This window comes from Macaca thibetana, chromosome 1 (assembly GCF_024542745.1).
Source record: "Macaca thibetana thibetana isolate TM-01 chromosome 1, ASM2454274v1, whole genome shotgun sequence".
NCBI lineage: Eukaryota > Metazoa > Chordata > Mammalia > Primates > Cercopithecidae > Macaca > Macaca thibetana.
This window is the reverse complement of record NC_065578.1, coordinates 207279049-207295194: the sequence shown is the minus strand read 5'-3', so window position 1 is coordinate 207295194 and position 16146 is coordinate 207279049. Positions and strand designations below refer to the sequence as shown.

Genomic DNA, 16146 nt, shown 5'->3' with positions numbered 1-16146 from the left:
TAAAGAGGCAGGAAACACCAGTCCAGAGGAATTGCACATGAGAAAACACGGGGGCTAGAGAAAACACAGCACATTCAATGAACTACAAGTAGTTTAGTGAAGTGCCAGCAAAGGCTGTATTTTGCTTTGCTTTTGGTGAAACGGGGATTGGCTAGTGAGAAGACCTGAAGGGCAGAGGCCATGACATGGCAAGCCTTGTATACCATGTTAAGAAGTCTTAATTTTATTCTGAAAACATTGGGAAAATTTTTAAGCAAGGGAATAGGCAATGAGAATTATTCTTCACATTTGACAAGTGAGTTAATGGTAAAATTGGCAAGAGTTGTTTCAATAGGAGAATAATGCAAACTTTTAAATGTAGTAAAGGTAATAATAAGTGAATATCAATTTACTATATCTAGTTCTACAGTTTCTGTTCACACACAAACCTAGATCTATCTATGCATGATTGGTCTGACAGGAATGAGAGGGTGTGGGGGATACTGCCATTCCTACTTCTTGGAGTAGTGAAAGTATGATCGCAGTGGAAATCTTAACCACTCCACAGTGGTGCTATCCATAGAGAGTAGATAATCATTGAATTATCCCCCTTTAACACCCAGACTCATTGAAGCAATGAATATATCAGTTGATTGTGGTGTAACAGACCATGTTCTAAAACTTAGTGGCATAGAACAATGATTTATTTGCTCGTGATTCTGTGAGTTGGCAGTTCTGGCATGGCTCAGCTGGAATAGCCACTTCGGCTCCTTAAGATATCAGCTGGTCTTACATCTGAGTTTGCAGTCAGTTAGCAGATTAACTGAGGGCTGTTGCGTGGGGCTGTTGGCCAGACTGCCTCAGTTCTCATCCACATGGCCTCTCATCTTTCAGTAGGCTAGACTCAGCTTCTTTACATGATAGTGGAAACATTCCAACAGGGTGCGGAAGCTGCAAGAAGTCACATAACAACATGTTGATCACATTCTATTGGTCAAAGCTAATCCAAGGTCAGCTCAGATTTAAGGGATGGGGAAATAGACTCTATCACTTGATAGAAGGAACTGCAATTAATTTTGGCTGTGTTTAACCTACCATGGTCTCTTCTCTGACCAAAATTATTAGTATTCCTTCTACACTCACTCCCCTCTAGGCCTCTTGAAGTATTATTCCATCATGGCCTCAGGCTTGAATTGATGATCTCATGGTTTACATCAGTTCTGGATATACATGAGGCTTTCACATATAGTGATTTTGTTTCAGCTCTTCTTGATTGAGAAACTTGTGAATTAGGTTATCTGCTCTGCATATGCCCTATATACAATAATGAGATAGGAATAAGTTAATTATAGTAAGAAGAGGGACAGGAGAAGAACATAGTGATCTCTCGGCCATAGCAGTCCTGAAATCCAGTCAGCACATGTTGTCATGGCCCCTGTTCTAGGGTCTGGGAATATATTTTTCTTCTGTGGGAGTGGTTCCCTAATCCATGTTTCTCCAGGACTCTTGGTTCCATCCTATGAAGTCTCTTCTCTTTTCTATAACAGATCGCCCATAATATACAGCTTTCTCACCCTCCTTCCTGCTTGTTGAAGAGTGGGGGCCCAGAGGCCTTTTTTTCATTTTGAACTCTCTATCCTATCCCTTTTAGGCCAAGCTGTTAGTATTTTTTAATAACCAGCTTTCTTTAAAATGTGAGTTTCCTGCGAATCTTAATGGGGTTCACTCTATGCCTCAAAAGCCACATCTATAATAGTCTTTGAGACAGCCCTCTCTGCTTTGTATAGAACAATCCCCTGAAGATTCCTAGTAGTACTTTTGTCTAGGTGATAGGGTCTACTAGGTACCACCTAAGTCTTTCTGGAGTCTTAACAAAGAGTATTATGGCCATTTAATAACCACTCTTTGCCTGCAGGGGAGGTGGGGCAGAATGGGAGCTGGTTGAGCAAACTACAGCCTACAGGCCAATCCTGTTGCCATTGACTTGTTTTTGTACAATGTACAACTTAAGAATAGTTTTTGCATTTTTAAAGGATTGTTAAACAGAAGAATATGCAACAGAGACCATATATGACTCACCAACTCTGAAATATTTACTATCTGGTTCTTTACATAAAAAGGTTGCAATTCCTGGTCTAATTCAAGAAAAACTGTTAGCATAATGTTTATCACTAGGAAAAACAGTGCATATAACATAACTATCCTGACTCATCAAAACATTTGACAAAAGGTCTAAAAACAAATTAAGCTTAGAATAGAGGATTTCTTTCATATACAAAGATTAGAAGAACCAATTTTTGTTGTTGTTGTTTTTGTTTTTGAGACAGGGTCTCAGAAAAAATGACTCTGTCACCCAGGCTGGAGTGCATTGGCACAATCTCAGCTGTCTATAACCTCTGCCTCCCAGGCTCAAGCAATCCTCCCACCTCAGCGTCCCAGATAGCTAGGATTACAGGCATGCATCACTATGCCCAGCTAATTTTTGTATTTTTTGTACAGATGGGGTTTCACCGTGTTGCCCAGACTGTTTTCGAGCTCCTGAGCTCAAGCAATCCACCCTCCTTGGCCTCCCAAAGTGCTGGGATTGTAGGCATGAGTCACCATGCCCAGCTGCCAATAACATTTTTAATAAGAAGTTCTACGTGGGACCAATACAAGCATCATTCTTTATTACTATTTCCATTTGATATTATGTTTTAAATACATGTAGTGGTAAAGTGGAATATGAAAGCTAAATGTGGGAAAGAAGGAGAAATAAAAATACTATTTTTTAAAGTAATGTGTACAGAAAAATCCAAGAACTCATTCAGAAAATTATTCAACAAAATTATAGAGTAAAAGGCAAAGATGTTTGTTTTTAGCTGCAGCTATACAGCTAGAAAAGAAAAGGAAAGAGAAAGATCCCATTTGTAGTACTAATGTAGAAACTTTCAGATATGTATATACACACATATATTAGAAGTAATTATAAAATTGTGATAGAAGAAATAAAGGACTTAAATAGTCCATACACATATATTCCTGCTTATGCATGGAAAATAAAATTTAATTAGCATGTCAAGATACAGATTTAATGTAATATCAAAAATACCTATTAGGCTGGGTGTGGTGGCTTACCCCTGTAATCCTAGCACTAGCACTTTGGGAGGCCAAGGTAGACAGATTGCTTGAGCCCAGGAGTTCAAGACCAGCCTAGGCAACATGGCAAAACCCCATATCTACAAAAAAATACAAAAGTTAACCAGGTGTGGTGGCATGTGCCTGTAGTCCCAGCTACTTGGGAGGCTGGGGTGGGAGGATCACCTGACCCTGGGCAGTGGGAGGTTGCAGTGAACCATGATTGTGCCACTGAACTCCAGCCTGGGTAACAGAGTGAAACCCTGTCTCAAAAAAAAAAGAAAAAAAGAAAAAAAAGAAAAGAAATATCTATTAGCTTTCCATCACATTCTGGATAGAGTCCAAGTTCCTTATCATGTCATCCAGAAGTCCCTGAACACTAGCCATCTGGTGCCCATCTTCCTGTGCAGCTTCCTAGTCCAGTTTGTGATCTCAGTCCTTTCCCCTTTGACTCACTTGCCCATTCTCTCCCATCCTGCCACTTCTATTTCTGAATGGCTGGGATAGGCAATTAGTTTAAAACCCAGTCTAAACAGTAGTTACGAAAAGGGCCAGTGCCTGGCACCTTGTTGGTACTTGAAATATGTTTCTTGAATGGAAAAATTGCCTCAATGAAAGTTACTTTACTGTTTGTTTCTATGGGGAATTTTATAAAGCTGTTACACAGTTATTTTCCCTGTAGAAAGGAAGACATAAAAATATAAGTATTGGCCGGGCGCAGTGGCTCATGCCTGTAATCCCAGCACTCTGGGAGGCCGAGGCAGGCAGATCATGAGGTCAGGTGATCGAGACCATCCTGGCTAACATGGTGAAACCCTGTAGCTACTAAAATTACAAAAAAATTAGCCGGGCATGGTCGCGGGCACCTGTAGTCCCAGCTACTCGGGAGGCTGAGGCAGGAGAATGGCGTGAACCCGGGAGGCGGAGCTTGCAGTGAGCCGAGATGGCGCCACTGCACTCCAGCTGGGTGACAGAGCCAGACTCCGTCTCAAAAAAATAAATAAAAAAAGTAAATATTAAATATGAGTGGTATGTTATTGGCTGATTTCTCTTGATTGGGTGGTCTAGAAATAGCAGGGAATGGACCTGTTCATGGCATATATTGTCTAATATGGCACATTGGGAACTTCCCAGTTGGATGTCATGAGGGAACACCTAATTCCCCTGGATTCTGTGACTATTGTGTGTACATAGGACCTTGGGAGATAAAACTTGGGAGATAAGATCTTGGTTTGAAATAGAGGGCTGCAAATTCTAATTTGCCAGGGTGCCCACAAATTAAGAGTAAAGGATTATATCACTTCTAAAAGGACAGGTTTACAAATGTGCTTTCTTTGGAACCAGAAAGGATAAATCTGGGAATAAATGGTGCCCGGATACTAATAAAAAAGTAATACACCCAGAGGATTGAAGAGAACTTCCCCAATGATGAATTGTGTTTGAAATTGTGGTAATCAAATGTGAAGCAAAGACTCATTTCCCCCAGTGCTATATTGGGCAACAGGGTGGTGCAGAATGCCCTCTTCAGGACTACAATTCCAGCAGAGGGGCCAAAACCCAAAAATCTGCACTTGCCTCAGTCTCATTATTTCAAGGCCCATGGTTTGCAAGAGCTAACTCACTTGGTGAAATGGGGGCAACAGGAATGTTCTCCCTTTCTCTTGAGGGGAAGAACAACAATCTTGGGTTTGTGTGGGAGGAGAAGCTCCACAGAAGAGGTATTGCTGGGTCTGAGCCTTAAAGGTAGCTGAGAAGCCCTCAGCTGAGTGGGAAGGACCTTGTGTCATGCAGAGCTCTGCCAGGAGTCAGGAATGCCTATTCACGCAGCAGTGATGATTTGCCAGTATACTCTAGGGGAGCAAGGGCCAAATTATCAGTACAACATGTCTGCAGCACTTTCTCAGACCCTTGAGGTTTCTGCAAGCTCCATTAGAATGCTATTAGTTCACCTGCCAAAGATAAAGACTCATATAAGAGGACCATATAGGAAAGATGTGCCAAAAATTGGTTTATCTTTTTTTTTTTTTTTTAAAGACCATGTACATTTTTATTGGCATCTTTAAAAATGTTGAGGTATACTGAGTATGAGCTATATATGGAAATGTTATCTGTACATCTTTAGTTTTATTATTTGGAAGTAAAGCACATGGAAATGGGGCCCTTTTATATGTTTTATTTTGCATCTAAAATTTAAAGTCATTCATGCAGTGAATGGTTATTGAATACCAAACTCCATGTTAGGCACTGGGTGGCAGAAAAGGGGGTGATTGCTAAGGACTAGGGCCTGGGCCCTGGAGTACATGCCCTGAGAGAAGACTGAGAAGTGTGTTTGGGAAAGTTTCCCATCATATTTGGAGATAAACCTGAACTCCTTTGTGTGGTCCCGAAGGGCCCATTAGATCTGAGGCTGCCTGCCCATCCAACCTACACCTTCCAGCCTTGTCTCCTAGCCCTCTCCCCCTTGCTATGTATGTTTTAGCCACTCTCCTTCTTTCTTTCTTTTTTAAAAATAGGATGTAATATATAATTCCTAAGTTAAAATAATCATGAAAGTAATCATAAAATGATTAAAGTTAATTATAATCATGAAGTGACAAATTAAAAATAAGAAATGACAAATTTCTAGAAAAATGTACATCGCAAAATTGACAGGTGTGTATAAATCTCAAATAGTCATCACAGAAAATATTGTAAAACTTACATATTTTCTCCTTCAAGGGCTTAAGGGACAATTCTCTTGCCAGTGGATTCCTTCAGACTCTTTATGAATAGATCATTTTTGTGGTAACAAATATGTTTTTTTAACTTTTATTTTAAGTTCGGGGTGCATGTGCAGGTTTGTTATATAGGTAGATTGCATGTTACAGGGTTTGGTGTACAGACTATTTCATCACCCAGGTAATAAGCATGGTACCCAATGGATAGTTTTTTGATCCTCACCCTTCTCCCACCCTCCATCCTGAAAGAGGCCCCAGTGTCTCTTCCCTTCTTTGTGTCCATGTGTACCCAAGGTTTAGCTCCCACTTATGAAGTGAGAACATGCAGTATTTGGTTTTCTGTTTCTGTGTTAGTTCACCTAGGATGATGACCTCAGCCTCCATCCGTATTGCTACAAAGGACATGATCTCCTTCTTTTTTGTGGCTGCACAGTATTTCATGATGTGTATGTGCCATATTTTCTTTTTCCAGTCTACTGTTGATGGGTATTTAGGTTGATTTGCTATCGTGAATAGTGCTGTGATGAACATAAGCATGCATTTGTCTTTATGGTAGAATGATTTATATTCCTTTGGGTATATACCCAATAATGGGATTGCTGGGTTGAATAGTTGTTCTGTTTTAAGTTCTTCGAGAAATTGCCAAATTGCTTTCCACAATAACTGACCTAACTTATGTTCCCACCAGCATTGTATGAGTGTTCTCTTTTCTCCACAACCTCACCAGCATGTATGTTTTTTTTTTTTCCATTTTTAATAGCCATCCTGACTGATGTGAAATGGTATCTCATTGTGGTTTTGATTTGCATTCCTCTAATGGTTAGTGATGTTGAGCATTTTTTCATATGCTTGTTGGTGCATGTATGTCTTCTTTTGAAAAGTGTCTGTTCGTGTCCTTTGGCCACTTTTTAATAGGGTCATTTGTCTTTTACTTATAAAGTTGAAGTTCATTATAGATTCTGTATATTAGACCTTTGTCAGATACATGGTTTGCAAATACTTTCTTTCATTCTGTAAGCTATCTGTTTACTCTGTTGATAGTTTCCTTTGCTGTGCAGAAGCTCTTTAGTTTAATTAAGTCCCATTTGTCAATTTTTGTTTTCATCGTGATTGCTTTTAGCGTCCATGAAACCTTTGCCAGGGCCTATGTCCAGGATGGTATTTCTTAGGTTATATTCCAGATGGTTGTAGGTGTGCAGCTTTATTTCTGTTCCGCTGGTCTCTCTGTCTGTTTTTGTACCAGTACCATACTGTTTTAGTTACTATGGCCTTCTAGAGTAGTTCGAAATCAAGTAATGATGCCACTAGCTTTGTTCTTTTTGTATAGGATTGCTTTGGCTCTTCAGAGTCTTTTCTTATTCCATATGGATTTTAAAATAGCTTTTTCTAATTCTTTGAAGAATGTCATTGGTAGTTTGGAATAGCATTGAATCTGTAAATTGCTTTGGGCAGTATGGCTTTTTTTTTTTTTTTTGAGACGGAGTCTCTCACCCAGGCTGGAGTGCAGTGGTGTGATCTCGGCTCACTGCAACCTCCACCTCCCAGGTTCAAGTGATTCTCCTACCTCAGCTCCCGAGTAGCTGGGACTACAGGCTCATGGCACCATGTCTAGCTAATTTTTTGTATTTTTAGTAGAGTCGGAGTTTCACTGTGTTAGCCAGGAAGGTCTCGATCGCCTGACCTTGTGATCTGCCTGCCTCGGCCTCCCAAAGTGCTGGGATTACAGGCGTGAGCCACCGTGCCTGGCCTCATTTTAACAATATAGTTTCTTTCTATTCATGAACGTGGAATGTTTTTCCATTTGTTTGTGTCATCTCTAATTTCTTTCAGCAATGTTTTATAATTCTCATTGTAGAAATCTTTCACCTTCCTGGTTAGCTGTATTCCTAGGTATTTTATTCTTTTTGTGACTGTTGTGAATGAGATTGTGTTCTTGGTTTGGCCCTCAGCTTGGGTGTTGTCGATGTATAGAAATGCCACTGATTTGTGATTTTGTAGCCTAAGACTTTGCTGAAGTTATTTATCAGATCTGGGAGCTCCTGGGCTTTCTCGCTTTCTATGAAAAAGCCAAACCCATTCCCAATACTTCATATACTTGCTAGGAGCCCTTTTCCTCCAAATCTTTGCATAGATTCCTTCTTCTCATCAATGAAGTATCTGCTCAAATAGCCTGTCCTAAATAGCCTGTCTAAAATGTTACCCTTTTTGTCACTCTGTAATCTCTTTCCTAGATAATTTCCTTCATAGTACAGCATTATATCTGAAATTTTCTTATTTTTACCCATTATTTTCTGTCTCTTGTGCTAGAAAGTAGGCTTCATGAGGATATGGATATTGTGTGTTCACCACAGCATTTGAAGTACCTGACACAGTGCCTGGTCTGTTTAGTAGGGGGTCAAGAAACATTTGTTTAATGGATAAAAGAGGAAAATGGGCATTCAGACAGTAACACTTCAGCAGGGTGTTTGCTGGAATGGTAGCAAATCAGGAACATGAAAGCTAAGTTTACTAAGGGAAGCAGGTAGGGTGTTAGAGAAGTCTCCCCACAGAGGAAATAAAAACCTAGAGAATGAGTTGCAGTTTGGCAGATGGGAGGATGGGGATGGAGAACTGCAGAAACAGTGTATGTGAGGAAGACCTACTGGGAGCACGGAGACCAGTAGTTTTCAGAGGAAACCCTTACCAGCTAGATGTGTGAGGACGGCTCATGTGTGGCAGAGGGAGCTGAAACTGGACAGGTCAACAGGAATCATTGCTATGAAGGGTTTTCTATGCCTAAAAAGGGGTTTAGATTTTGCTAAACCCCTTTTTTGAAGAATTCTGGCCTTTTCACAACCAGGATACCAGAAGGAATAGTCCGAATGTCCTGTCTTTACTTTCTCACTTCCTTTGACTCTTCAGCCTATTGTAATTGGACTTGCACCCAAATCACTCCATTAAAACTGTGTTAGTTAAGGGGCATTCCATTTGCTAAATGCTTTTCAGCCATCATGTCACACAGTGAAAGGGCAACAGCTTTGGCCCTGCTGACTCCTTTCTTTCCTGAACTGGTCTCTTCCTTGGTTTCTCTGGTTGTACTTCTCTTTTCTGGTTGTACTTCTACTTTTCAGTAGAAGCCTTTTCAGGCGTTTCTTTAGCATTGCCCATCTTTAAGTCTTTAAAGTCCAGAGTTTCATTCTTGGTGGTTTCCTATTATTCTATATTCTCACCCTGGGAAAACTCACATATGTTCTTGCCTTCCACCCCAATGACTTCCAAATCTTGTTATTTACTTCATATTTTTTTTTAAAGTTCCAGATCTATATATTTACTGTCTACTAAAAAGCTGCCTTCATTAGGATAGCCCATAGACATCTGACTCAATATGTCTAAAAAGTGAATCCCAACCTAATACTGCTTGTAAATTTCCTGTCTTGGTGAATACATTATCAGCTACCTAGTTGCCGAAACCAGAAACTGTGGGTCCTTTTAGATCTTTTTTTTTTTATCCCTTATGTGCCACAGATAATCAACTGCAAATTATTTTAGTTCTACCTTACAGTTTCTCAAATATGTCTCCTTTCCCTTCTGTTGTTGGAGTACTTCAGAAAGTCATCATTTCTCTCATCTGGATTATTGTTTCCCGGCCTCTAACACTGCTTCCCCTTCCACCTAATTCCGTTCAGCAAATCTGATTGTGTCATCATGCCGACCCCCTCTCTCACTGATTGGTGTAAGGCAAGAACTCAAGCTTGAGTTGTTAAATCCTTTACTACCCATGTCCCAGGTGTCCCAGGTCTAGCTCTCTAGCTCCCATTCTACTTCCATACTTCTGATAATGACTGCTCCTTTTTCTGAACTCCTAAACTGAATGCTTGTACCACCCCGGATACTTACTTATACTACATGCTTTCTGCTGTTCTTTAACTGTTTATGTGTATGTATTTTATGGACCAAATGAGGGGACCTTCTCCAGGGCTTGGACCATTTCCTCCAGAAAGGGTAAGACAGTATTTTTGTGGACATAGTGTGCAGTCAATAAATATTTATTGGATTACATTCACTAATAAGTCTTTCTCTCCTTATATATTATTTATTAATAATGTCAGTTTCTCTTTAAAATTGTCTCTGAGTTTTACATTTAACTGCATGAAGGCTTCACATTTTTTTAGTAACTTTGTGGCACTGGTTTGCTAATTAATAGGACTTAACTTTTCATTTTCACCTAGCAAATCTGTTTCTTCATAGGTGAGGAATTCTTGCAATGTGCATGGTGGTAATAATAGCTATTTTTGGAAATATCAGCAAGAGTGTGCTAAATACTGTCAAATACTGTTAGATTCTTCTATGATTAGAATGGCTTATAAACTTAAAAGTATCACAGCTTTAATTGGATTGAAGATAGGTTAATTTGATTCTTAGCTTTTCAAATGCAGCCTTTCAAGAAAAAGGATTTTTTGGTCAGTTTAAGATAAGATATTAGGAATTGATGTGTCTTATTGCCTTAGAACATGAAGGATTCTTTTGTTAACTGACACAGGCATTGACATGTAGAGAAGAACTCCTGACTCTTCTTCTGTCTCTCCTTCCACTGGTATGGAAGATACCTGTCCAAGAAGAAAAGGCAACAGGTATGCTTTTTCCCCTTGTCATATCACTTGTGTTATCAAAATCTCATAGAAAAGTTACTTCTGCCTGAATGTTTGATTCTGATTCAGATTCAGAACAGTATATGTTATAGTGATTTATTATATACTAAATATGAAAAATTATTTAGGCAAACACATTTTTCTTTCAATAATACAAAAACCATGGTGCTTCCTGAGGGAAGTACTTGAATGTACTGATGATTAGAAAATGTATGAAGAAGCAGAACACTTATCAGAAGGAGTGAATCTAGGTGTGTAGCATACATCAGAAAAATGGATAGTGAAAAGTTGGAAGTGAAAAATCTGAATAAAGCAATTAAAGTTTCTTTGCTTATTTTAAAGACTGCTTTCTATTACCAGTATTCTTTAAGTGACTTTTGCAGTATTTGTTTTAGCTTAGTTTTTCTAGTGTTGCCTCTAAAGGATAATTTTTATTTTATTTTATTTTTAGACAGAGTCTCACTCTGTCACCCAGGTTGGAGTGCAGTGGAGTGATCTCGGCTTACTGCAACCTCAGCCTCCCGAGTTCAAGCGATACTTGTGCCTCAGCCTCCTGAGTAGATGGGATTACAGGAGTGCACAACCATGCCAGACTAATTTTCGCCTTTTAGTACAGATGGGGTTTCACCATGTTGGCCGGGCTGGTCTCAAACTCCTGACCTCAAGTAGTCTGCCCACCACAGCCTCCCAAAGTGCTGGGATTACAGGCATGAGCCACTGTGCCCAGCCTAAAGGATAAATTTAATATAATATTTTGTTTCAAGCTTGGGTAGAATTATTACGCATAAGGTCAATAGATATTTTTAATTTATGATTTTGAAGAATTCATATGTCTATAAAGTACATGAAACTTTAAATGTTTCATTGGTGAGATTAATAGTTTTCCTCTTGACCCTTTCTTGTGACATGTGACTTGTGAGATGTTTGAAGATCTCTCAGGTTAAAAAAAAATCTATTCTATTTTAATTCCTGTATTTTTAGTGAATTTCATGGAGGTTTTTTAAAGGAAGTATCTAAGGTCTTGTAATACTGTTATTCTGCTTATTTATTGATTCACTAACTCTCTGCTTTTATTTTTTTCTGAGTTTGCAGAATTCACACATTGTTAATCACTTAAGAAATCTGATTAATGCTCTTTGGGGGAAGTTGTCTTCGTTGTCTGCATCTTTTACTTGGGTGGAATTTGTCAGACTCCTTTTAATTTCTCCTCTTCCCATCTGGTTTGCTTTCCCTGTCTTAGTAAAGCACAGATTTTTTATTTACGGATTTTAATTTACTCACTCTAAATTACAAATACTTTTTTATATAGCTCTTATTACATACTGCAAAGAGAAAGACTGATTTAATTATCTTTTTAGTTAAAAGGAGAATTCATTCATTTCCCCTAAGAAATAGTTACTGAGTGTTGACCATATGCCAGGCCCTATCTAGGCACTGGGGATGAAATAACGATGTCTATACCCGGTGCCTAGTTTCTCAAATGCTGAAACATTTAAGAAATAATTTGAATAAAGAATTCTTTAAACCTCAGTTTTGGAGAACATTTGGCATATAGTGTATGATTTTGAAATAATTTTAGGAAAATCTTAAAGTAGTTAAGTTCTATCAGGTCTATGAATACTATTTTTGAGAATATAATACATCCTTATATCTTAATTAGGGGACTATGGGAGGAGATTTGTAAACAGTATGAACAACAGCACTAAATACCAGATAATCTACAGCATCTCTTATGTTGAAGTTAGAATATAATATATAGTTTTAAATCAGATTTACTTTCTTAACTTTGTTCTCTTTTGTTTGTTGTTGCTGTTTTGAGATAGAGTCTCACTCTGTCACCTGGGCTGGAGAGCAGTGGCACGATCTCATCTCACTGCAACCTCCGCCTCTCAGGTTCAAGTGATTCTCCTGCCTCAGCCTCCCAAGTAGCTGGGATTACAGGCAGGTGCCACCACATCTGGCTAATTTTTATATTTTAGCTAGAGACAGGGTTTCACCACATTGGCCAGGCTCGTCTCAAACTCTTGACCTCAAGTGATCCACCTGCCTCAGCCTCCCAAAGTGCTGGGATTACAGGCATGAGCCACCTCACCCAGCCTCTCTTTTGATGTTTCAAAAATCAGTTTGTATCCTTTGAAGTAATGTCAGCTAGTGTTTAGAGTAAGGATAGGTGTGCCTCTGTTTTGTTGTTTTAAAAATCAATTTGTATCCTTTGAACTAATGTCAGCTAGTGTTGAGAGTAAGGACAAGTGTGAGAGGAAGTAACCCAGAGATATGACATAAATGAAGGAAATCAGCCCTGCTGCAAAATACATTGAGGATAAACTCCTTTAGTGGGTGATAAATAAGAGGACTGTCACCTTAAAATTGAGTTTTAAAACATATTGAGGTATTCTAAGTCTTCTTTCTTCATTCTGTTAGATTTTAATCTACCGCTCTCAGCTGATATAATCCTGACCAAAGAAAAGAACTCAAGCTCACAAAGATCCACTCAGGAAAAATTACATTTAGAAGGAAGTGCCCTGTCTAGTCAGGTTTCTGCAAAAGTAAATGTTTTTCGAAAAAGCAGACGACAGCGTAAAATTACCCATCGCTATTCTATAAGAGATGCAAGAAAGACACAGCTGTCCACCTCAGATTCAGAAGCCAATTCAGATGAAAAAGGCATAACAATGAATAAGCATAGAAGGCCCCATCTGCTGCAGCATTTTGTAACATCGTTTCCTAAAGAAGACCACCCTAAAGCTAAACTTGACCACTTAACAACCAAAGAAGAACAGACTCCTCCAGATACTATGGCTTTGGAAAATTCCAGAGAGATTATTCCAAGACAGGAGTCAAACACTGACATTTTAAGTGAGCCAGCTGCCTTGTCTGTTATCAGTAACATGAACAATTCTCCGTTTGACTTATGTCATGTTTTGTTATCTTTATTAGAAAAAGTTTGTAAGTTTGACATTACCTTGAATCATAATTCTCCTTTAGCAGCCAGTGTAGTGCCCACACTAACTGAATTCCTAGCAGGCTTTGGGGACTGCTGTAGTCTGAGTGACAACTTGGAGAGTCGAGTAGTTTCTGCAGGTTGGACTGAAGAACCAGTGGCTTTGATTCAAAGGATGCTCTTTCGAACAGTGTTGCATCTTCTGTCAGTAGATGTTAGTACTGCAGAGATGATGCCAGAAAATCTTAGGAAAAATTTAACTGAATTGCTTAGAGCAGCTTTAAAAATTAGAACATGCCTAGAAAAGCAGCCTGACCCTTTTGCACCAAGACAAAAGAAAACACTGCAGGAGGTTCAGGAAGATTTTGTGTTTTCAAAGTATCGTCATAGAGCCCTTCTTTTACCTGAGCTTTTGGAAGGAGTTCTTCGGATACTGATCTGTTGTCTTCAGAGTGCAGCTTCAAATCCCTTCTACTTCAGTCAAGCTGTGGATTTGGTTCAAGAATTCATTCAGCATCATGGATTTAATTTATTTGAAACAGCAGTTCTTCAAATGGAATGGCTGGTTTTAAGAGATGGAGTTCCTCCTGAGGCCTCAGAGCATTTGAAAGCCCTAATAAATAGTGTGATGAAAATAATGAGCACTGTCAAAAAGGTGAAATCAGAGCAACTTCATCATTCGATGTGTACAAGAAAAAGGCACAGACGATGTGAATATTCTCATTTTATGCATCATCACCGAGATCTCTCAGGTCTTCTGGTTTCAGCTTTTAAAAACCAGGTTTCCAAAAACCCATTTGAAGAGACTGCAGATGGAGATGTTTATTATCCTGAGCGGTGCTGTTGCATTGCGGTGTGTGCCCATCAGTGCTTGCGCTTACTACAGCAGGCTTCCTTGAGCAGCACTTGTGTCCAGATCCTCTCGGGTGTTCATAACATTGGAATATGCTGTTGTATGGATCCCAAATCTGTAATCATTCCTTTGCTCCATGCTTTTAAGTTGCCAGCACTGAAAAATTTTCAGCAGCATATATTGAATATCCTTAACAAACTTGTTTTGGATCAGTTAGGAGGAGCAGAGATATCACCAAAAATTAAAAAAGCAGCTTGTAATATTTGCACTGTTGACTCTGACCAACTAGCCCAATTAGAAGAGACACTGCAGGGAAACTTACGTGATGCTGAACCCTCCTCAAGTTCATCCACTCCTTCTTATAGATTTCAAGGGATCCTGCCTAGCAGTGGATCTGAAGATTTGTTGTGGAAATGGGATGCTTTAAAGGCTTATCAGAACTTTGTTTTTGAAGAAGACAGATTACATAGTATACAGATTGCAAATCACATTTGCAGTTTAATCCAGAAAGGCAATATAGTTGTTCAGTGGAAGCTATATAATTACATATTTAATCCTGTGCTCCAAAGAGGAGTTGAATTAGCACATCATTGTCAACACCTAAGTATTACTTCAGCTCAGAGTCATGTATGTAGTCATCGTAACCAGTGCTTGCCTCAGGACGTGCTTCAGATTTATGTAAAAACTCTGCCTATCCTGCTTAAATCCAGGTTTGTATATGTTAGGGTGGTGGGGGCGGGTGGGGTGTGCATGTCTGGATCTTTTTCATTGGATGCTTTCAAGTGAGTGATGAAATGTATGCATTTAAACTTCTGACACTGATACCTCCAGGGCCTTGGCAGTAGTGTGATCATATTTACTGTTTATTCTTTCCTAGGATTTAATTTCAATTTGCCAACAAAAAATGTTCTCCTTCCACATCAGATTTGTTTTAACCATTTGTTTATGTATGTATGTATTTTTACTGAGCTGTTTACAGAGAAGAGGATAGAGCCATTGATTTTAATTTCTCAACAAAAAGAAAAGTTTTAGATATACTTCTGAGAAAAACGTAGATGAAACACAGATATCCAAGAGCAGGGCAAGTTTAATTACTTTATATTTCTTTGATACAATATTATTGGCCATTGAAAATGTTTACAAAGATCATATTGGAATATGAGAAAATGATTATACTATCTTATGGGTAAAATATAAACAATTAAAATAGTATTAGGCCGGGCACGGTGGCTCAAACCTATAATCCCAGCACTTTCGGAGGCCGAGACGGACGGATCACGAGGTCAGGAGATCGAGACCATCCTAGCTAACCTGGTGAAACCCTGTCTCTACTAAAAAATACAAAAAACTAGCTGGGCGAGGTGGCGGGCGCCTGTAGTCCCAGCTACTCGGGAGGCTGAGGCAAGAGAATGATGTAAACCCGGGAGGCAGAGCTTGCAGTGAGCTGAGATCTGGCCACTGCACTCCAGCCTGGGTGACAGAATAAGACTCCGTCTCAAAAAAAAAAAAAAAAAGTGTTCACTTATTTACAACTATGTAAAATATGTAGTATATGTAAAATACATAAAATGATTATTGAGGCAGTAGTATTAATGGGATTATTAATTTTAAAATATTAAATTTACATTTGTAACCTCTGCAATATATACAGAAAAATTAGAAAATATAGATAAGCAAAAATAGAAAATTAAAATTACTTTTAATCATATCAGTGAGTTTTCCAGACTTTGTGATTGCCAAATCTGGTGCATTTAAAAATAATTGTATAAATAAAGCTTGCTTCTGATAGGTAGACTGGCCTTTCAAATTAATGCATATACCATTTTAGAAACTTATACAAATATATCCTATCATTAATATCTTCATGTGTGGCATTTTTTGGTCCATCTTAGTACAACTACTTTAAAACTA

At 38.8% G+C, this 16146-nt stretch overlaps 1 protein-coding gene across 1 annotated transcript in view; it reads left to right on the top strand.

The window, feature by feature from the left end:
* Nucleotides 1–16146, top strand: part of LYST (lysosomal trafficking regulator) — a 198057-nt gene that overhangs the window by 45365 nt on the left and 136546 nt on the right. Inside the window, exons 4-5 of the mRNA XM_050770460.1 lie at nucleotides 10333–10423; nucleotides 12863–14945. Of these exons, the coding sequence (XP_050626417.1) occupies nucleotides 10333–10423; nucleotides 12863–14945 (2174 nt within the window). The remainder of the gene's footprint in view (nucleotides 1–10332; nucleotides 10424–12862; nucleotides 14946–16146) is intronic.